Here is a 21,472-nt window from a genome sequence, read left to right on the forward strand (position 1 = left end):
ACATGTATTTTTTTAGTTCTCACATTATTGTAAGAGGCACGGACTGGCAAAATCTCAGCCATTGAATGTGGCAAGCAACTTGAGTGAAGTGGGGGATGTGACATTGACTTTAATACAATTTTGACTAATTTGATGGTTGGTTCTTGGTTGCCAGACAAAAGTCCAATTATAGTAGCCGACCCCTACTGTTGATTACCTATTTGGCCTTCTAATACCTTTCTTTCACTTTCCTTATCACGGGGCATATGCTTGCTCATCTATTGAACTACTTAAATGATACTCAATATAAACACAATGTATTCCTTCTTTTATCGTTTTTATTAATACAAGAAAATGACGACTCTATCAGAAAGATATGAAGAATTATTAAGAAATTGTAGAAAAGCCTTGACACGAGGGACTAAGACTGTTTTAAATATGCAGATCTAGTATAGGGCGAGAAAGATATCAGATGAAGTATCCGCCTAGAGAGGTGATAACAAACTCCCTATCTTTCTCTTCCTAGTCTATTCACTTGTTGAAAGAACAATTGAACTCATATTCTTGTTCATAAAAAAAATTGAACTCATATTCTCACTTTGGGTTCCCAAAGTTTTTTTTTTTAATCCACTTTGGGTTAAAAAAAGTAATTGTAATTCAAGAGCAGCAGATTGAAATGATAGTTCTACCAACAACAAATGTTTTTTGAAATGATAGAATGGTAAATAGACATAATATTGTTTTAGTTTTAAAATAGTGAGAATGGATCTTGTGTAAGATAATATATGCGTCTCGTCATACTATTTGTATATAGTGCTTAATTCGTCTCAACGACTAATTTTGAGTTGAACAAAAAAATTTTGAGCCGGAATTAAAATAAATACAAACTAGAAAATTCATTAATTGGTATACTACCCCATAAAACAATACTAACTCAAATTAGACATTAGTGATGCAATGAGTGATTTGAGAAAATAGGTTCTGCCCAATAATTAAAAAAACAAAAACAAATATCACCCACAATGAGAGACAAAATTCAACCCTATTGAATTATTTTAGGAGTTAATTCCTATATGGCCCCCTACTTTGTGACCAGCTTCCTTTATGGCCCCCTTTTTTCGTAAATTCAAATATGGCCCCCTATTTTCAAGTAAATGTCAATACTACCCTTCTTAATTCTAAATTTAAAACATTTAAAAAAACTTATTTCCACCTCACCGCTCTCTCTCCACCTCATCTCTCTCTACAACTCACCCCTCTCTCTCTCCAATTCACCTCTCTCTCTTTCCAACTCACTCCTCTCCCTCTCCAACTCACCTTCATCTTCTCCGATTAAAGTCGCCGGCCGAAATTTTTTTCGGCCGGCGACTTTAATCGGAGAAGATGAAGGTGAGTTGGAGGGATAGAGGAGTGAGTTGGAGAGAGAGAGAGGTGAGTTGGAAGAGAGAGAGAGAGGTGAATTGGAGAGAGAGAGAGAGGTGAGTTGGAAGAAAGAGAGGTGAATTGGAGAGAGAGAGAGGTGAGTTGTAGAGAGAGGTGAGTTGGAGAGAGAGAGAGAGGGGTGAGGTGGAAATAAGTTTTTTGAAATGTTTTAAATTTAGAATTAGGAAGGGTAGTATTGACATATACTTGAAAATAGGGGCCCATATTTGAATTTACGAAAAAAAGTGGGTCATAAAGGAAGCTGGTCACAAAGTAGGGGGCCATATAGGAATTAACTCTTATTTTAGTTAGAAAGGGAGATGAAAGATTCTTTTTTCATCACAAACTACAAGCTTGTTGTGGGGGTGGGTCATAATTGACTTCACAAGTCAAATTACTCGTCACACTTCACCTTTCTACCACCTCAATCTAAATGTAGATGGGGGGACACAGTACACCCCAATTTATTACTCTATCAAAAATGCCCAAATTAGAAAAGTCAGACAAAGGAATAGAGAGGCTTTTCTTTGACTTTAGTAACTAATAAATGAATTGAGTTTTGCTTAATTTTAGCTTATTTTTACAAGAAATTTCCCTATTTCAATGGGTATTTAATGTTCATTGAATCTGGACAAAACATATGGAGTAGTAACTAATCTGGTTCTTTAACTAGTACTATACTAGTATAAATTCTAGAGAGAGAAAGAGGGAAGACGAGAATTGAGAACCATAAACCGAGGAGAGAGAGAGAGAGAGAGAGAGAGAGAGAGAGAGAGAGAGAGAGTGTGTGTGTGTGTTTGTGAGAGGAGGAAGAAACCAAACTGAGAGATATCAAAAAGTGATTCATTCTTCTACTTTTTGTTTTCCATTTCTTGGGTCTTTTTACACTTTTGAGGTTTGAATTTTTTTATGGGTTTGATTCATTTCCTTTTATTAATCATTTACTATCAACATATTTGATGGTTCTCAACCAAAGCTTTTTCATCTAAGGTGAATCTCTCTCTCTCTCTCTCTCTCAAATTTATTATCACCTACTCAAACTGAGCTTCTCATTTTGGATTATGAGTTTTCTAGAATTTAAGTGTTTCATCTTAATCATATAAAAATTATGTCCGGCCACTCTCCCGACTGAATTCCGAACGGGTGACGTGGCAGGTCCAAATTTAGATTTAAAGAGAGAAAGTGCAAAATCTCTCTCTAAATGTGGACCGATCACGTCACTCGGCCAAGATTCAGTCGGAAGATTGGTCTGGCATGCCATCACTGTTGTAATCATACATAGTCTAATTATATGATTTTGGAAGTAACTTAATGTATATGTCATGGGCAAAATTTTCTTGATTTATTGCATGACATTATGTAGGCGCGAAAAAAGTATAAACTTTTGATGAATTTTATTCAACATTCTAGTTTTGATGAATTTTATATTCGACGTTCTATTTTCTCATTTTCTTGATGAATGGCTAAACTTTATGTCCCCGTCTATGGATTATTGGATTTTATTTCCCTTTTCAATATAAGCGGGCGATCATTGGTTGCAGTTTAAAGTCATCCCTTAGAAAAAGTGAAGTGCTGAAAAAATACAAATGTCCCCGTCTATGGATTATTGGATTTTATTTCCCTTTAAATTTTAATAATTATTGTTTTCAACTTATTAACTAAGCAATTTAGAATGTGTTATTGAAAATTATCTAGATTCATAATTTAGAGTTTATGTAATTCTTCTATTTCTATTTGGGCAGTTTCTATATAAGAATTGTATTTCTGATGTTCTCATAAGACAACTTTATAATACAATTCAGTGGGTATAAAACTGTCACTTAGAGGTACATGATTAAATGGGACTTTGGAATTAGCATTTGGTGTCTTTTGCTCACAATCTTCTGTTTTTTGTTGCTTAATTTTCAGGTAAATATCAGACACTTTGATATAAATGGGTCATTCGACTCATTCCAAGGACGATGAACATGACAGTAACGACAGAGAATTGCCAAACATGTCGTTCCAGAGGCATGTAGGAAATGAACAATATGTTCACAAGGTGGGTGTACCTCCTAAGCAAAATTTATTGAAGCAATTCACAAATACAATCAAGGAAACATTTTTCTCGGACGATCCTTTTCGCCCTTTCAAGGATCAAACAAAATCAAGAAAGTTCGTACTCGGAATTCAAGCCATCTTTCCAATTCTTGAGTGGGGAAGACACTACAATTTTTCTAAATTCAAAGGAGATTTGATTGCTGGACTCACCATTGCAAGTCTTTGTATACCACAAGTAAGTACCACTTCGAAAGTAAGAAATAAATAAATATGAAGTTTTGTTCACCAACAATTTCTAAACTTTTCTATTTCGTATAAACAGGACATCGGATATGCAAAGCTTGCAAATTTGGATCCACAGTTTGGGTTATGTAAGTTTCTATCATTCATCAACATCTTGCATTCACTAATTAAAAATATATGTATATATATAAATAGTATTCTAATCGCTTATGTTGTTCGATTAATGTTACAGACTCTAGTTTTGTTCCACCATTGATATATGCCTTCATGGGGAGTTCAAGAGATATTGCCATTGGACCAGTAGCCGTTGTATCTCTCTTGTTGGGAACTCTACTTCGTAACGAGATTGATCCTGAAAAACATAAATTAGAGTACCAAAGACTAGCATTTACAGCTACATTTTTCGCGGGGATTACTCAATTCTCACTTGGGTTTCTCAGGTAATTGAGCTTTATAGATCATATCTCCTAGTTTATGGTTCTCGGTTTGTGTCGATTTTATCTGAATCTTGGTTGGTTTTGGTTTCAGACTGGGATTCTTGATTGATTTCTTATCACATGCTGCAATTGTTGGGTTTATGGCTGGTGCTGCAGTCACAATCGCCCTTCAACAACTCAAAGGATTACTTGGTATCGACAAGTTCACTAAAAAGAGCGATATTGTTTCTGTTATGCACTCAGTTTGGGGTTCGGTACATCATGGGGTAAGCATATTAATTTCATAAATGTCTAAATCTGACTTGGAAGATAAATAAGTTTAAAATGGCTCCGAACTCTCAACTATCTTCAATTTTGCAGTGGAACTGGCATACTGTACTGATAGGTTTGTCTTTCTTGGTGTTCTTGATCTTGGCAAAGTACATAGTAAGTCTAATTTATCTTCAACTCTCTTTAACTTTGATGAATTCAATATTTTGATTTTGATGTATATCTTGGAAACAGGGGAAGAAAAACAAAAAACTTTTTTGGGTGCCTGCAATTGCTCCTCTCATCTCTGTTATCATCTCCACCTTTTTTGTATATATAACTCGTGCGGATAAGGAAGGTGTTCAAATCGTAAGTGCTCATTCTTATCTTTTCTTATCCTTTACTTGTTCGAAGCGACGGAAAATGTGAACTGAAATAAGCTAATCAAATTTTTATTATATGAAGGTCAAACATATAGAGAAAGGTATCAACCCTTCATCAGTGAGACTAATTTACTTCAGTGGGCATTATCTCACCGTGGGTATTCGAGTCGGAGTTGTGGCTGGTATGATCGCATTAACGGTAAAGCTAATCTGACATTATGCTTTTCTTTTTAATACATAATCAAGTGGTTGTTTCTTTACTCTGATCGCTTTTGGTTTGAGTTCATTAGGAAGCGGTAGCTATCGGACGAACATTTGCAGCCATGAAAGATTATCAACTAGATGGAAACAAAGAAATGGTGGCATTAGGAACAATGAATGTTGTTGGTTCAATGACATCTTGTTATGTTGCTACTGGTAAGAACACTACCACATTATGTAGCTTGGGCTCAGGACTCGGGTCTGGCTCCTCGTCCAGGCCTGAGGCTAACGATAGAGTCACTTAACTAAAAACTCGTTGCTTTCATTTCAGGTTCCTTCTCTCGCTCTGCCGTGAATTTCATGTCCGGCTGCCAAACTGCTATGTCCAACATTGTTATGTCTTGTGTTGTTGTTCTAACTCTGTTTGTTCTAACACCCCTCTTTAAGTATACACCAAACGCCATTCTTTCTTCTATAATTATCTCAGCCGTCATTGGTCTAATCGACTTCGAGGCAGCAATTCTTATTTGGAAGATCGATAAATTTGATTTTGTTGCTTGCTTGGGAGCTTTTCTCGGTGTGGTTTTCGCTTCTGTTGAGATAGGTCTTTTAATAGCGGTAAGCATCGCTATTACAATAATCTCAAATTGGTTTTCGAATCTAATCCAAAGAATTTATATCACTAAGAGCAAACTATTTGAAAGAACAGGTCACGATATCTTTCGCTAAAATCCTCCTACAAGTAACAAGACCAAGAACAGCAGTACTCGGGAAAATCCCGAGAACAACTGTTTACAGGAACATAGAGCAATATCCAGAGGCGACAAAGGTCCCAGGTGTTTTGATCGTGAGAGTAGACTCGGCAATTTATTTTTCGAACTCCAACTATATTAAGGAAAGGTGTTGTTTCTTGAATCCTTTCAAATTTATTTTCATCTCAAATCGATTTGGTTATCTCTTGAAGCTAGCTTATGATTTAATATAAGGAATGGCATTTAAAGAAACTTATGTTGCAGGATCTTGAGGTGGTTGACTGATGAAGAAGAACTTATAAAAGCAAAAGATCTTCCAAGAATCGAATTCTTAATAGTTGAAATGTCACGTAAGTAAACCCACTTAGTTCGATGTTCATTTATATGTTTAAGAAGTTTTGTTCATGTTCGGTATGATTCTTACCTCCTATTTATTTTTGTTGTAGCTGTTACTGACATCGACACCAGTGGCATCCATGCACTCGAGGATTTGTTTAAGAGCTTAAAAAAGCGAGACATTGAGGTACATTGACTATTAGCCGTCAAAATAATATCATTTTTTAGGCGGGTCTTTTTCAAATTTCTGAACAGCCAATTCATGTAAGAGGGTTGTAGAAAGTAGACACAAGTTGGCCATCTATGCATACAGGTTTTTCCTATTTCGTGTTCGTGAAATATTTATAATGAAAATACTTTTTTTACAGCTTGTTCTAGCAAATCCCGGACCAGCAGTGATTGACAAGCTTCATGCATCGAATTTAGTTGACATGATTGGGCAAGACAAGATCTTCCTTACAGTAGGAGAGGCTGTTCTAACCTGCAATCCAAATACACTCGATGACTTATAAAACATCCAAAATGTTTCACCATCTTCATCTTTTCCACGGCGCTAACACGTACAGTTGTAGAACACAACTTGCAGAGAGACGGAATCACAGTTTAATGGAGTTTTTATACATAATGCAGTAAAAGAACAAATGGGTATCTTGTAGAGTAAAAAGTTGCAACAATGGTTGGGTATTCTTTCCCTTTTGTTGTATAGTAAAAAAGTCATAGAATGTTGCTTACTTCAACAACTATTTTTGCATTCTTCATTTATGTAATCTCTTACTTTTGTTATTATGTAACGTTACCAGTCATTAAATCAAGAGATAAAAAGATAAAAAAAAGTTTGTTCGATTTAATGTTTCTTGTTCTAGACGGATATGTAGTGAAAGAAGTATGTGAGTCCAACCCTAGGTTCGAACTGACTTGATCCCTAACTAGGTGTATCCGTGTATGACTGGGCCAACTAGATGTCAATTCATACCAAGTGTTTTTACAAAATTTTCTTCTTACTTTCCTGACTAACACTTAACATCATAGCTCACATGAGTTGTTTCTCAAAAATATGCAGCTATATGCTCGTAGTACTCGTAGACACTTAACATAATAGTCTGAGGAATTAGATTACTTTATTTATATCTAAGTTCAATATTCTTAAATTTACACTTCCATGGGATCGAACCAGGGACCTCTGCATTGCAAATTATATGCATTGAGCAACTGGTCTACCAATGGTAGGCAAGAGCAAGTTGTGAACTTTTGTTTCTCGACGACAAAATGAGAATCCTTCAAGATATCTTACAACATGCTCATAGTGAAAATGCTGTTAGTTCGCATATCAGTACTTTTCCTTTCTTCTTCCATTACTTCGGTTGGCCTTCTCTCTCGTTCTAGACTTCTTATTGGTAGCCTTTTGAAGGGTAAGTTGTCATTTATATGAAGCTCATCCATGGATCAGTTTGGGCATGGATGATTCAATAGCAGTGTGTTTGGTTTTCACAAGCAACCGTGGGAATAGACAATGAGTGCAGTGTTGCACCAGAAGCCGAAGCGCTACAAGACGCCACCTAATGTATAAATACAAGATATTAACAAAATTTAAAGACTCCATTACAGAAATATATACGTTTAACCGTCAACAAAAAAATGAATAAAATGACAAAGCTGATAACATTCTCTTTGACAACTCATTCTTTTATCTTCTAAAAATTACCAGGAGAAACTTTTTGTGATAACTTCAGTAGGTAATGATATAAATGAGTTTTACGACTCCTATAACAGAAATTGATCTTCCAAATTTCCAAATAACTCGTACTTTTTTGTTACTGTGTGCAAAGTAATATCGATGTCCTCAATTTCCTAAATGTTAAAATGGTAGAATGTCCCGTGAAGAGCATTGAAACTAAACACATAGATATAACAACAGAGAATGTCACTGCAAGTCTACAACTAGAGTGTGTATCTATATTATATAACGCAAAATCTTAGAAAACAATCACCCAAAATGGGTTTCTACAAAAATTGAGGATGGCAAGTACATCCTCAAGCACGCACGAATATCATCCAATTTGGCTCTAACTTTACTTGGTGGAACCACTGCCTAAGCGAAGTTGCGTTTGAACTCATTCTTCATAATACTCTGCAGAAAATAATCTATTTTCGGGGGAAAAAATGGTTGTCGGAAAAATCAGATATTCAGGGAAAAACGATTTTTTGAAGAAAAAAAATGAATTTTGGTGGAAAAAAAGTGATTTTTGAAAAAAAACATAATTTTTGAAAAATAAAATATTTATTTTGTAGAAAAAAAATATTTTTTCGTTGATTTTAAGTTTGAAATTTAGATTTATTAATCTAAAATCCTAACAAGTCCTAGGGGGTATGGTGGGATTTTGGTCTAATACAAATTTTGGAATTAGGAATCCTTAGGATTCAAGAGTCATAGGATTCTTGGTAGCCAAACAGACCAAGGATTCATGATTCATGATTCCTACCAAATCCCACTTTTGATAGGAATCCTACTTAGGAATCCTGCAACCAAACACACCAAGAATGTATTTTAGATTCCATAAGATTACCCATCTTTTGTAAGTGCAAAATTATTGGTTTTGTGGTTAGTAGAACTAACAGATAATTGTTCGACATGCTCACAGTGTAGAACGCGGATCTTTTTTTGGTCAATTTGGGCAAGCAAACTTTGTCCAAATCAGAATCAAGACAAATCGTTGGATTCGTCTCGTCGGAGTCTTGAATTTATACCTAAAGTTTGTCAAAATCCGATTTTATATGAATGAATTATCATTGATTTACTTGGGGAATATATAGGGATAACTACAACGTGTAGTTTTATTATTAGCACCGTATTGGACAAATAAGGAAAGTTCTACATCCTTATATATACTTTTTCTTATGTTACTAATAATAGATTGTTGAGATGATGGGATGCTTGGCGTGGTTTGCACCACGCAAATCACGCATCGTGCGTGACATTGGGCTCTTTAGAGGCGTTTGCACTTGCGCATCGTCGCTAGAAACGGTTGGAGCCATTCGTTTTTTTAAGACCCGAGATTTGATCCGACGGTGGAGATGTAATCAACAAATCTGATAGACGATAGGCGTTTGTGGTGTTGGATCTATATAGATCCGTTGAGATCTGAAGTCGAAATTAAACCTGAAACCCAACAGTCAAATGTGGTTGTTGAAACACCCATTCGTCTATAGGTACCCATACGAAGTGTTGCCAATACCCCCTATATATGAGAATTCAGAAAACTAAACATCAAGTGTTGTAGCATTTTCTGGGCATTTATTTTCAAGCATTAGAGTTTAAGGATCATTATTCAGAAGTTCGTATTCCTTACAAAGTTCGTCAGACTATCATAACTAAAAGATACCATTTTACTTTGATAGGTAATCCGTTTTATCCCGGGAGACATACACCATTACTATTGGTACTGATATACAGGGTGTAGATTGTCTTAAGGACAAAGGTATTCTCGACTCGGATATTTGCTACATTTAACTTTAATTTTTATAATCACTGGTTTTATCTTTTTTTCAATTAGTTCAGAGAAGATAACACTTCTTCTGATTTATCAGATAGAAAGACAATTAAAGTGGTGGTACTCTCTGAATAGAAAGATTAAGAACTATTCTCTTAAAAGTGAACCAGGGAACAACAATCTTAAGACAGTATTAAGTGGTTTTGTGATTAATAGAACTAACAGATAATTGTTCGACATGCACACAGTTCGTTCAAATGTTCAAGAAAAGAGGGATAGTAATTGTTCGACATGCACACAGATACTTAAACATGACGTCGATTGACAGCCAAATGTTGAAAAAACACAGAGCCTATCGATGATATCCTTCCTAATGGGCACGTCTGGAAGTGTTAGCACCAAGTAGCACACTACCAAAATTCTACATATATAAACTAAAGGGCAACACAACTAAGGGTGTGTTTGATATAACCTATTTCCATGGAAATAAAAGAGTTTCCATGGAAATAGGTATTTCCACCGTTTGGTACAAAGTTTATTTCCACGGCTTCAATTTCCCTAGGAATTTATTTCCGTGAAATATCCCACTTTTAATTCCTTGCTCCCCCCTAGGAATTAGTTTCCATGGAAATTAAAGAAATAGCTTTTCAGTTTATTTGGAATCATAATCCTTATTTATTTCGTCAAATTTCTACCTATATAAAGGAACTTTTTAAGTTACCTTCCATCTTCAAAAGTCATTGTTTGAATTGGGGTTATTAGGGTGTAAATAATGTTGTTGGGCTTTAGGCCATGTCTTGTTGGGCTATAGGCCCGGTTCTGTTAGTGTTTGAGTGGCGGTTATCGAGCTTATCACATCTATGATGTATCAAGTGCCAAATGTAAAGACATACGTAGATCGTAGTCGACTTCCAAAAAAAAAAAAAAAAAAAAAGTCATTGTTTGCTCTGAAGAAGAAACAAAAGATTAAAAAGTAATTTCTATCTCCAAAACAAGTAAGTTTCTTTCTTCTTTTCTTTTTCACTTTTTCTAACTTGTACATCTACTTCCTTCAACAGTAGTCTTATTAGCATTAATGACAATTCTTCTTTTCTTTTTCACTTTTGCTTATCCCCATTAATGGAGATGTACTTGTTGTACCAAACATACTTCTCTCATTCATATGCAGAGAAAGCACATAGGATCCCTAACAAAATAATGGAGTTAAAAAAAGCTATCAATTATTGGAATAAATCTTCCATAACTTTGAATTATTTTATCAACTCTTAGTACTTTTCTGAAAATGGTGTTACCAAGACTTTAGAATAAGCTAGATCACACCCTCATTGTATTCTATGATTATCATCCATATTTCACATGCTACAAAAAGCTAGTGAGAGAAAAAATATAGATGGTGAGGAACTCTAACTCATGGCTGACTATATTGTTTAGAAGTCTCATATGATTTGTTTCTGGTGAATTAGTTAACCTAATTTTTTCATTAATTTTATAGAGAGAAGAGGAAAAAGTGAATTAATTAAAAGAGAGAAAACAAAAAATATAGGTACTTAAAGATAGTTTCAAAACGATTCAACTATTACTTTCTAATTTTCCAAGTAGTTTGACTTATTTATTCATTGTGACAAATCTAGCTTTATCATTTTATTCATGTTGTTCTCATAGTGCATTGGTTGATTACGTATTTACTGATAATAATGATTTTTTAAAAATTTTAATATATGTTAAATTGTGTTACTAGTATGACATCAGAGTCTGAGTCATCAAAAAGAAAATGTGTAAGATGGAGTGAACGAATGGACGAGGTTCTTGTTGAAACAATTTTGGAGGAGGTTGCTAAAGGAGGAAAGAAACCAGACAATGGTTGGAAAAATGAATCTTTAAACCGTGTTGTAGTTGAAATTGATAAAAAAACAAAGACGGTTGTTACACATGAAAATATTAAGGCACAATTGAAAACAATGAAGAAAGATTATATGGTAGCAAGAGAAGCCCTTAACTAAAATGGATTCAACTTCAATCCGGAGACTCAATGTATTAATGCAGATGACGATGCTTGGGCGAAATACGTAGACGTAAGTGATCTAATTCTTTTTAATATTTTCGAATGCAATTAACTTCACTAATAGTATGCGTTTTATTTCTAATTTTTTATATTTAATATTGTAGGCTCATCCTGCAGCTACAGGATTGCGTGAAAAACCATTAAAATTTTATGACTCGTGGGAAATTATGATAGGGAACGAGCAAGCAACTGGTGATAGGGCAGTCGAAGCAGGTAACTTCTCATCACCAGTACATTCTCTACCAGGTGCGATATTTTCTGATTCATAATTTTTTTTTCGAGAATATGCTTTCATTTATTTCACTAATGCTAGATCTTTTTTGTTTATTTTAATGCTTAGAGAACTTAAATGATTTCTTTTATGGAGATAATGACAACAACACACAATGGACTCCTACATCAGAATCAATTATTCCTAACAGTAGTCTTACATCATCACAAAAGCGCAAACGCGTTCGAGCCCTTGAAGATAGTATTAATGAAGGAATGACAGGGATGATAGAAGCTGCAAGCAGAATAGCTGCAACTTTTGAAGGACCAAATTGGAAAAAGATCAATACAATCTTAGAATCCATACCAGAACTGGATGAGGAAGACGCACATCGAATAGCAGATTTATTTAATAGAGACCCATGGATGGCCCAATACTTCTTATCTCTGTCTGAAGGAAGAAGGTTGGGTTGGTTAAGGATGAAATTACGAAACTAATTTCAAAAATATTTTATGCTTATTTTTGTCGAATGATATTAAGTTTTTATTTTACTTTAAATAATGACTTCAGATTTTACATTTTTGGCAGTTAATATGTTCGATTTTGTTGATTTATATACATTAAATTTATTTCAAAAAATATCAATTAATTTTTTATTCATTTTCTCGAAGAAGTTGGAGTACATTATAATCATTTCCGTGGAAATAAATTGTGAATCAAACAACAAAAGTATGCAATTCCACGAAATAACAAATGACAACCAAACAAAAGAATTGTTATTTCCGTGGAATATGTTCCGTGAAAATCATTCCGTGGAAACTCTTTTATTTCCATGGAATTGTTTCCCTGGTATCAAACACAACCTAAGGGACATAAGGCCACAGTCAGGTTATTGAGCACAAAGATCCACTTAGCTTCTCAGATGATCTCTGAAGTGTCAAATTATATTTGGTAACCATGTGTGTCTGAAATTTTCTATTAGAAGATCTGTACAGAACACACTGTTCGACAAGAAATTCGCGAGGAGAAACAAGAAATCGAGATAGAGATAGCAAGTAGCACTACATTAAATGAAAAACTCAATGATACCATATACCTTCTTTTCCTCTTCCAGAAGAAGTTCTTCCTCTGGCCTATATGCAGTAGCTATACCTATCTTCGAAAACGAATGAAAAGGAAATTGAAGTGAAACATCAAGAAATTGATTTTCTTTTTTTAAGAAAAATTTACCAAAATATAATAAGAGATTAAAAAAGGGAAAAAATTACCATTTCTTGGAGTTGGGACCTTCTTTCCACTGTTTGATCAGGGCTTTGATGATTTCAATCAATTTGGTCACTGTTACCTCCAAATTGATTGCATGCTTCATGAGAAAAAAACACCCACATAACCCATTTCCATATGATTAGAAAAGTAGAAAGGAATGTTCTTGATAATGACAAAGACAGGATGTTGTAGTCTAGATTAGTCTTCGTATAGTTCCACCCCTGCACGGAACTAGTCAGGATTAGATAAATATGTAATTTATTTTGTTTATATATTATTTGTAGGTATAAATATAAGTATTCGACTAAGTATCATTAAACCATATACCAGCCCACATATTATAAAACAAAAAAAACATGACAAATTTGGATATTATCATCCAAAAATGAAACAAAAAAAATTAGTTCATATAGGCATTAATTTCATCCCTAATAAGCATGAATTTAACTATAAATCTGGTAAAATAACGACAAATGCTAATATAAATCGGGTAAAATAACAGATAAATGCTCACTTCCAAATGTCAACCCTTCTCTTCCATTAATTCAGATGAGATTGAGAGAGAAATGTTAAATAAAGATGAGAGAGATTGATATAGTGGGATCGTGAGCGAGAGGTTGATACTGAGAGATTGTGATGGAGAGATTGATACATAGAGACCGCGATCGAGAGATTGATACAAAGAGAACGTGGTCGAGAGATTGATACTGAGAGATCCACGATCGAGAGTTTAATACTAAGAGGTCGTGATCAAGAGATTGATACATAGAGAACGCGATCGAGAGATTGATATTGAGAGATCGTGATCAAGAGATTGTTACAAAGATATCGCGTTCGAGAAATTGATACGAACAGATCGGGCTCGAGCGATATAAAGAGATCGAGAGTTTCAAATGGTATCAAAATTTATCAGAATTGATATAAGGAATTGCGATTGAGAGATTGATACAAAGAGATTGTGATCGAGAGCTTGATACAGAGGGATCACGACTGAGAGATTGATACAAAGAGATCGCGATCGAGAGATTGATACACAGATCAATTTTACGATCCATACGTCTAGATAAATGGACCGCCCATATACACATGCACCACAAAGACGTATTTGACCTCAATGTTTTCGCAAGTAACTTAATTAATCTAAGTTAATTAATCTAAACTCTCCTTAACCCTGTTTTATATTAATAAAACAATTGGGTAAAAGTAAAGTTTTCTCTTAGGTAATTCAAGTAGGAGTATAAAATTTGATGAATTTTATATTCAACCTTCTTTTTTCCAGTTTGGTGATGCAGGGGCCATGGTCCTCGATCTAGTCTTCTAAGATCCAAGTTGAAGCTCTCTTCCATGATAAGACCAAATATCTCGTATTGTTCATATTTTATCACAATCTTATATTTTCGATATTCCAATATTATATTTTCGATATTGCATCTTGTATTTCTGTAAAGAATTATATTGTCGCCATGTGATACCGTTAACAATATAATATATAAATTCACATCAATTTGCCTAAGAAAAGCAACCGAGACTTCTCAATCTTTCATGGTATCTCAGCTTTAAGGTTTTTAATGGTTGCAGCAAACACCACCACCACCTCCTCTGATTCTGTTGATCAACAACATCCCACCCACCTCTCTCCCACTATCACCATTCCCTCTCTCACAAACTTGGTCCCTTTTGTCTCGGTTAAATTGGACCACACCAACTTTCTCACATGAAAGAAGCAAGTACTTCTCATCATGAAGTCACAAGGCCTCTTTCATTTCATTTCTAATGATGCCACACCACCACCACCTCTTCTTTTAGACGATGCTACAAAACAGCATATTCCACATCGGCATTTCACCATTGGCATCGAGTAGACCAGACTTTGATAAGTTGGTTAAACACCACCTTATCACTGTCAGTTCTCTCCCAAACACCGGAGTTTTTAACAACCAAAGCTCTCTTTTCTCACCTTGAGTTTACCTTCTCAACGCAAAATACGGTACGAAAGTCTCAACTATTACTCCATTCAGACTATCCAGAAGCACCCCATGCCGATGACCGAATATGTGGGTAAGATCAAGGAAATCTCAGATGCTATTGCTGACTCCAACGCAGCAGTCCCTAACATTGAACTTGTCCTCCATACTCTAAGAGGACTCGGCTCAGACTATACCTCATCTGTGACTGCCATTGAGACCAAGGAAAACCTCTCAACATTTGCTCAATTGTTGCCTTCATTATTTTATCACGAGATGAGGTTATCCCAACAACAATCTCAATCTTCTTTGGTTCAGCCATCAGCTTTGGTGACTAAAACCCAGCAGTATCCAACTCCTACTCGTGAAGGAAATCAACCACGGTCTTCTAGTTCTGGTTTCTCTCTCCCTGGATTTCGTGGTGGAAGGAAAGGTCGTGGTTGTGGTCGTGCTAGATCTACTTCAAACCCAAATATTTCTGGTTCCTTTGGTAATCAATCTCAAAAATCAATACTTGGCTCCCCCTTCGCCTCAAACGGATCTGTTATTTGCCAAATTTGTGGGCGGACAGGGCATACTGCCCTATATTGTTATTAACGACAAAATCAAAATTATCAACCTAGTGATGTTCCCAAAATTTTTTTTGCATATCAAAATAATCTCTATTATGATCCAAGTGTCTATGTAGATTCAGGAGCCTCAAATCACATGGATAGTGATGCATCAATGATGACTAACTTACATCCTTATTATGGACCAGATCAAGTGGCTGTAGGAAATGGTTCTCTCTTATCCGTCCAAAATCCTGGTAAACTCACTCTAAAGTCACCAACCTTCCTTAACTCTCAAAAATGTATTTCATGTTCCCTCTATCACCAAAACCCTACTTTTGTCTCACAATTAACTTCTGATAATGATTGTTTTGTAGTGTTTGACCGTGATCTATTTTTTTGTACAGGATCGGCTAACGGGGAAGCGGGTCCTTCACGGTCGTAAGAGAGGTGGCCTATATCAATGCTCGACAAATGCACTTCGTTCTCTTCCCAAGTCTTTAAATAACCTACAGTTTAATTTTGTAGGAACTAAGGTTTCCTCTAATGTATGGCATATGCGCCTTAGACACCTAAATAATCGTATTTTTTCTCGTATTATTAATAACAATGAAGTTGCCACCACCTCTACTAACTCGTCCTCTCTTTGTCAAAGTTGTGTACTTTCTAAACATCACCGTCTCCCTTACTCCCCTTCGACTCATCGGACAACTGCACCTTTATTCAAACTTCATTGTGACTTATGGGGTCCATCACCTACTACCTCTCGTAAAGGTTTTCGTTATTTCTTTATTATTGTAGATGATTACACACGTTTCACATGGCTTTTCTTTCTCCATGAAAAATCTCAAGTGCCCGGTATTTTTCAAACTTTTCGCTCTATTCTTGAAAATCGATTTTCTTCAGAAAATTTGTATTTTGCATCGTGACGGTTCCAACTCTTTTAAAAATTATTTAAATGAATGTGGCATTACTCAACAATTTGCATGTCCACATACACCACAACAAAATGGCGTAGCCGAAAGAAAATACGGCATGTCGTTGAAACGGGCTTAGCCCTCCTTCATCAAAGCCACCTTCCTAAAACTTTTTGGCCAGAAGCATTTGACACCGCCTGTTTTCTAATCAATAGACTACCCACAATGGTTTTAAAGAATGCTTGTCCTTTCTTTCTTTTATTTAATCATCAACCTGACTACCATTTTCTTTGTGTCTTTGGGTGTAAATATTACCCCCTCCTAACCCCATATCGAAAGAACAAGCTTGAATATAAAAGTACTCCATGTATTTTTATAGGATATAGTGATTCACATAAAGGTTATCTTTGCTTTGAACCAAAAACTTCACGCACTTATGTTAGCCGTGATGTCGTCTTTGACGAAGCCCTTTTCCCGTTTTCACTCCCACAAGATCAAGAAATTTCTGATGAAATTAAAGCTAGCAAGAGTGCTAAATGGAGGGAAACTATGTCCGCTGAGTTTGATGCTCTTCTTCGTAATCAAACCTGGACTTTGGTTCCTCCACACCCTTCTATGAATATTGTTAGCAATAAATGGGTTTATAGAATTAAATCCAAAATTGATGGGACTATTGATCGTTATAAGGCCCGGTTGGTGACCAAAGGGTTTTCTCAACAAAATGGTCTTGATTATGATGAAACTTTTTCTCCGATAGTTAAACCTGTTACTATACGTTTGGTTTTGAGTTTGGCAGTCTCTTCTAACTGGTTAATCAAGCAACTTGATGTTAAAAACGCATTCCTTCATGGTCTTCTTGGCAAGGAAGTCTTTATGACTCAACCAACCGGATTTGTCGATCCCCAATTTTAAAATCATGTTTGTCGTCTTAATAAAGCCTTATATGGGCTAAAACGAACCCATCATGCCTGGTTCAATCAGTTTACTTCTTATTTGAGTGAAATTGGCTTTCAAGGATCCAAATAGGACACCTCTCTATTTATTTTTCAGACTTCGTCAATCACTACTATGTTACTTTTATATGTTGGCGATATCATAATTACAGGTTTCGACCCTCCTCACTTTGATTATTTTATTTCTCGATTGCACTCGACATTTGCTATGACTGATCTGGGTGACATTCATTATTTCTTGGGTATGGAGGTTAATCATTCCAAATCAGGTTTACATCTAACTCAGACTCGGTATACCTTGGATTTACTAAATTAATTGGACTTGGCCCAGTCCAAGCCTGTCTCTACTCCCTCACCTTGTGGAAAGAAGATGTCTTTAGCTGATGGCAGCCCAATTTCTGATGTTACCTTATACCGCTCTCTTGTTGGAGCCCTTCGGTATTTATCACTTACCCGACCTGATATCACTTACTCGGTCAATCAGGTATGCCAATTTTTGCATGCCCCAAGTGATATCCATTTTGCTGCCATTAAGAGGATTTTCCGTTACCTAAAAGATACTCTTGGTCGTGGTCTCTTTTTCTTTACGGTTACGCCTCCTAATAATCTAGCTCTCCATCATCAACTATTTGCTTATTCGGACGCTGATTGGGGTGGTGATTCAGACACTCGTCGTTCCATATTTGGTGGTTGCGTTATCTTGGCCCTTACCTTATTTCTTGGTTCTCCAAGAAACTACCAATCGTATCCCGATCTAGTACGTGTAGGGATTTAAACCCTTATACTAGTATTTATAGCGGAAATAAGACATCTAATGTCTACACTAGTATTCCCAGGATCACATGCAAAACTAGTAATTAAACTAATGGAGATAGTAGATTACCTTAATCGCTTTTCCCTCGAACTAGTTGAATTGATTGAAGAAGACCAAGAGCTTCAAGTGTAGCTCCTCTACTTGGGACACGAGCAATCAATTTGATCTCCCACCTTGTTGTATAGCTAGCACACCAATGGTGGTTGGATAGAAGAACACCTTCTTCTTTGACTAGATTGATAGTAATGGGAATTAGCTCACTTTCTCCTCTCTACTTGATGTGGTAGAGTAAGAAAGCTTAGAGAGAAATTCCACACCTTATTCTCTGCCCTAAGAGTGTTTATATAGAACCCTAATAAGAATCCACCTCCCTTTAGGTTTCCCAAAACACCCTTTAGAATAAGATTTAGGGAAATAGTCGAAAATAGCAACTATTGGTATTTTCTCAATTCCCTAAGGATATGACGTCCAAACCCAGCCAAAATTGGCAGATTTAATGTTCATAACATAAGGAAACGTCCCTCCAAAAATCAGCCCAATCCGGGCCCTAGAAGTGCCCGAATCGGCTAAGGCCCAAAAATCCTGTTTTTGGCCTTTTTGTACTATCTTTGCCTAATTCTTTTTTAGGCCTATGAGATATGTTTATGGGACACTCCCATGATTATATCTCACTCCCACTAGTCATATCCTAGATCAATTTGTCACTCTTATGTGTAACCCGTTGTAGGATCCGATCGAAGTTAGCCGCGAATTACTTCGTAATTCGACGATCGTAGTTGGTCTCTAGCTACAACTCTACGATCCCTAAATCAATCGGACTTGATGATCTTCCACATCAATTATCCTATCCGACAAATTGTTCGCATTGTCACCTTGGTCGAAGGACATCTCCTTCAACTCCTTCAGACTCCCACTTGGACTTAGAACAAGTGCAATGCCTCGATTCCCGTGTCAATTTAGTATCCCATCTGATACGTCACGTCATTCAGACTTTCTTGATATCCGAGTACAACTGTAAAAGACAAACGATTAACTTTTAATCCGTTTGAGCGCGGCCACGCATTTTCAGTTGCTACTCATCAAGTGGCCTTGAGACACTTTGTACCTAATGTGATTAGGGTGACACAATCCATTCTTGCGCTCCCACTTAACTTCATGTCTATCCTGTCCTTCCCATTATCCGTCTTTATAACCTCCTTTTACGGCGCGGCGTTTGACGGAACCAAAGTCGGACATTCCTTTCATAAGATGAGTGGAGCACTCATGTTTTGAGGAATCTCTCCAATTGTCTTTATGAGAAGTATTGACGTTCATCACGAGTGATGTACTTCTCATTTGAGGGTTATCCAGTGCATAAACCTTTTACACACCCACGTAGTCGAATAGAATATACTATTCCTATAGCCCATGAAACTGCGCTATCCCATCGACTCCCGTGCTAGTCTTCGTGAGTCATTGTTGTCCATGCAATGACCTGGACCGGGTTTTGATAATAAATATTCCAAGTTCACTTAATAGGGTTTCATTCATCAGATCACGTATCTGACAAACCTATTCGGAACGTTTTATTATCGATGGACTGTCGTTTAAATACTAAACCAAATTTAGACGACTTGTGAAATAACTCTATTATTTCCGATAACGAGAGTTGTAAATCTGAGCCTCTTCCGTAAAACTCTTTTACCCACTCAGTTTTACTCGTCGAGGTTTATTCCAAATTTACCTCATGCCTTAGACTGTGTATGAGTCTCATACTATGTCTTAGGTGACAGTTTAGTTTGACTACGTATGTAGTCCGTTTTAAACTTTGCTAATTATCAATTAATTTGAAGATTGCTTACTTCAACCTTGATAATTTCTAGTAACTTTTACTAGAGTTAAGGCTTTTAATTCTTTATGTAGTATTTGCAACAGTTCCCGGCTTAAAACACTTTTAGCCTACTTTCCTTCCATGTTTGGAAGTTTGCTACGATGACATGTTCAACTTTTGTACTACTTCATCCTTTAGCCTTCTAGGATGTTCTATGTAGTGTTTCGGTTTTCAAATCCGAATTTGGATATTCAAATGCTAATCATATCCAATATGATTGACTTTATGTATTCGAACATAAATCTCATTCTCATGCTTGTTTGCTACATCGGTGTCTTTTAAAACTCCGATTTAGCAACGCTCTTAGTCATGAGTTTTGGGTCGAAATTCTTTTAGACTTTCCGAGTCTTAGATTTTCTGTTTCGGATCTCAAGCATCTCAGCGTACTGAGTCTCTCTAATCCTATCATCCTTTTGATCTATGCTTATAGATCTTCAGATGCCCAAAATGGCATTTTATCCTTTTGTGTGTGGTCCTTTATTGAGTCAGTTCGTTACTGTTATACAATATCTTATGTCGTACTCAATCTTTTGTATGTACTCAGCATACGGACCCGGAAGGTTTGTTTCTCCCACTTACCTTTTTGAAACTCGTGATTCAAGATTTTCTTCATTCCTCAGGAATCAAACTTCTTTGATTGCCTTTTTGAATCGAAGATTCTAACTCTTGCGTGCTTTTAATCCGTTGATAGATTTCTGAAGCATGCTTATGGACATAACTTGATTAGAAGAATCTCATTCTTCTTGTCTAGTTTCGGGAAACATGAATGTTTCCATCCTTCTCAGTTTTCTATTTTGGAAAACCAATTTAGGTCTTCTGTTGACTTAAATTATCAAGCTTCATGTCTTGACGAGATATGGATTCCACGATGATTTTGGCTTCTTAGCAAAAATCTAGAGTCAGTTTCCGTTTCTGCGCAGGTCTTTTATCTCTTCAGAAATAACCTTTATTTTCTGAGTCTTTAAGATTTTATTTTGACCTTTCTAGGGCTTTTGAACAACAACTTGGAGTTATCTCAACTACTTTGAGATATTCCTTTACAGACACTTTCACTCGCTTTGAGAGTTCTCCTGCGAATGACATTCGCTTTTGTGCGGTGGGTTTACAAGATCATATCTTTAACCTTTCCTTTTCCGAGGAGCCGCAGTTTGTTGCTCTTGGTCGAATTTAATCGTCTTGTACAAGTTTTCATGATTGTTCTTCATGACTCTTCATGATTTTCTCATGATTGAATTAAATCGACTTGTACTTTTCTCCCACTTATTCTTGTAATAATTAGTGTTTTTCTCCCAGACTACTAGGTGCGCTAATTATTAGAAGAATACTATCATGAG

At 36.0% G+C, this 21,472-nt stretch overlaps 1 protein-coding gene across 2 annotated transcripts; it reads left to right on the forward strand.

Annotated features, from left to right (window-relative positions):
- The first annotated feature begins 1,958 nt into the window (after positions 1–1,958).
- Positions 1,959–6,890, forward strand: LOC147569538 (sulfate transporter 1.3-like). Of its 2 annotated transcripts, none has more exons than XM_086656020.1 (14): positions 1,959–2,391; positions 3,310–3,676; positions 3,764–3,812; positions 3,917–4,124; positions 4,213–4,387; positions 4,482–4,547; positions 4,626–4,739; positions 4,836–4,952; positions 5,044–5,170; positions 5,286–5,572; positions 5,664–5,854; positions 5,971–6,056; positions 6,153–6,229; positions 6,411–6,890. In XM_086656020.1, exons 2-14 carry the CDS (start codon positions 3,335–3,337, stop codon positions 6,552–6,554), a joined length of 1,983 nt encoding a protein of 660 aa, XP_086512146.1. In that variant the 5' UTR covers positions 1,959–2,391; positions 3,310–3,334; the 3' UTR covers positions 6,555–6,890. The 2 variants fall into 2 exon arrangements, with proteins under 2 accessions (XP_086512146.1, XP_086512147.1); XM_086656021.1 differs by lacking the exon at positions 1,959–2,391 and adding an exon at positions 3,042–3,227.
- Positions 6,891–21,472: the final 14,582 nt, after the last annotated feature.

This window comes from Eschscholzia californica, unplaced genomic scaffold, assembly GCF_041429995.1.
Source record: "Eschscholzia californica isolate CP2 unplaced genomic scaffold, dmEscCali1.0.p SCAF_1, whole genome shotgun sequence".
Taxonomy (NCBI): Eukaryota; Viridiplantae; Streptophyta; class Magnoliopsida; order Ranunculales; family Papaveraceae; genus Eschscholzia; species Eschscholzia californica.

Excerpts from the sequence above, each read along its gene's own strand:
- LOC147569538 (XM_086656020.1), top strand. The coding sequence starts at position 3,335 with ATGGGTCATTCGACTCATTCCAAGGACGATGAACATGACAGTAACGAC. Across the intron at positions 5,171-5,285 it reads ATCTTGTTATGTTGCTACTG|GTTCCTTCTCTCGCTCTGCC; the intron begins GTAAGAACACTA and ends CTTTCATTTCAG. Across the intron at positions 5,855-5,970 it reads TCCAACTATATTAAGGAAAG|GATCTTGAGGTGGTTGACTG; the intron begins GTGTTGTTTCTT and ends CTTATGTTGCAG.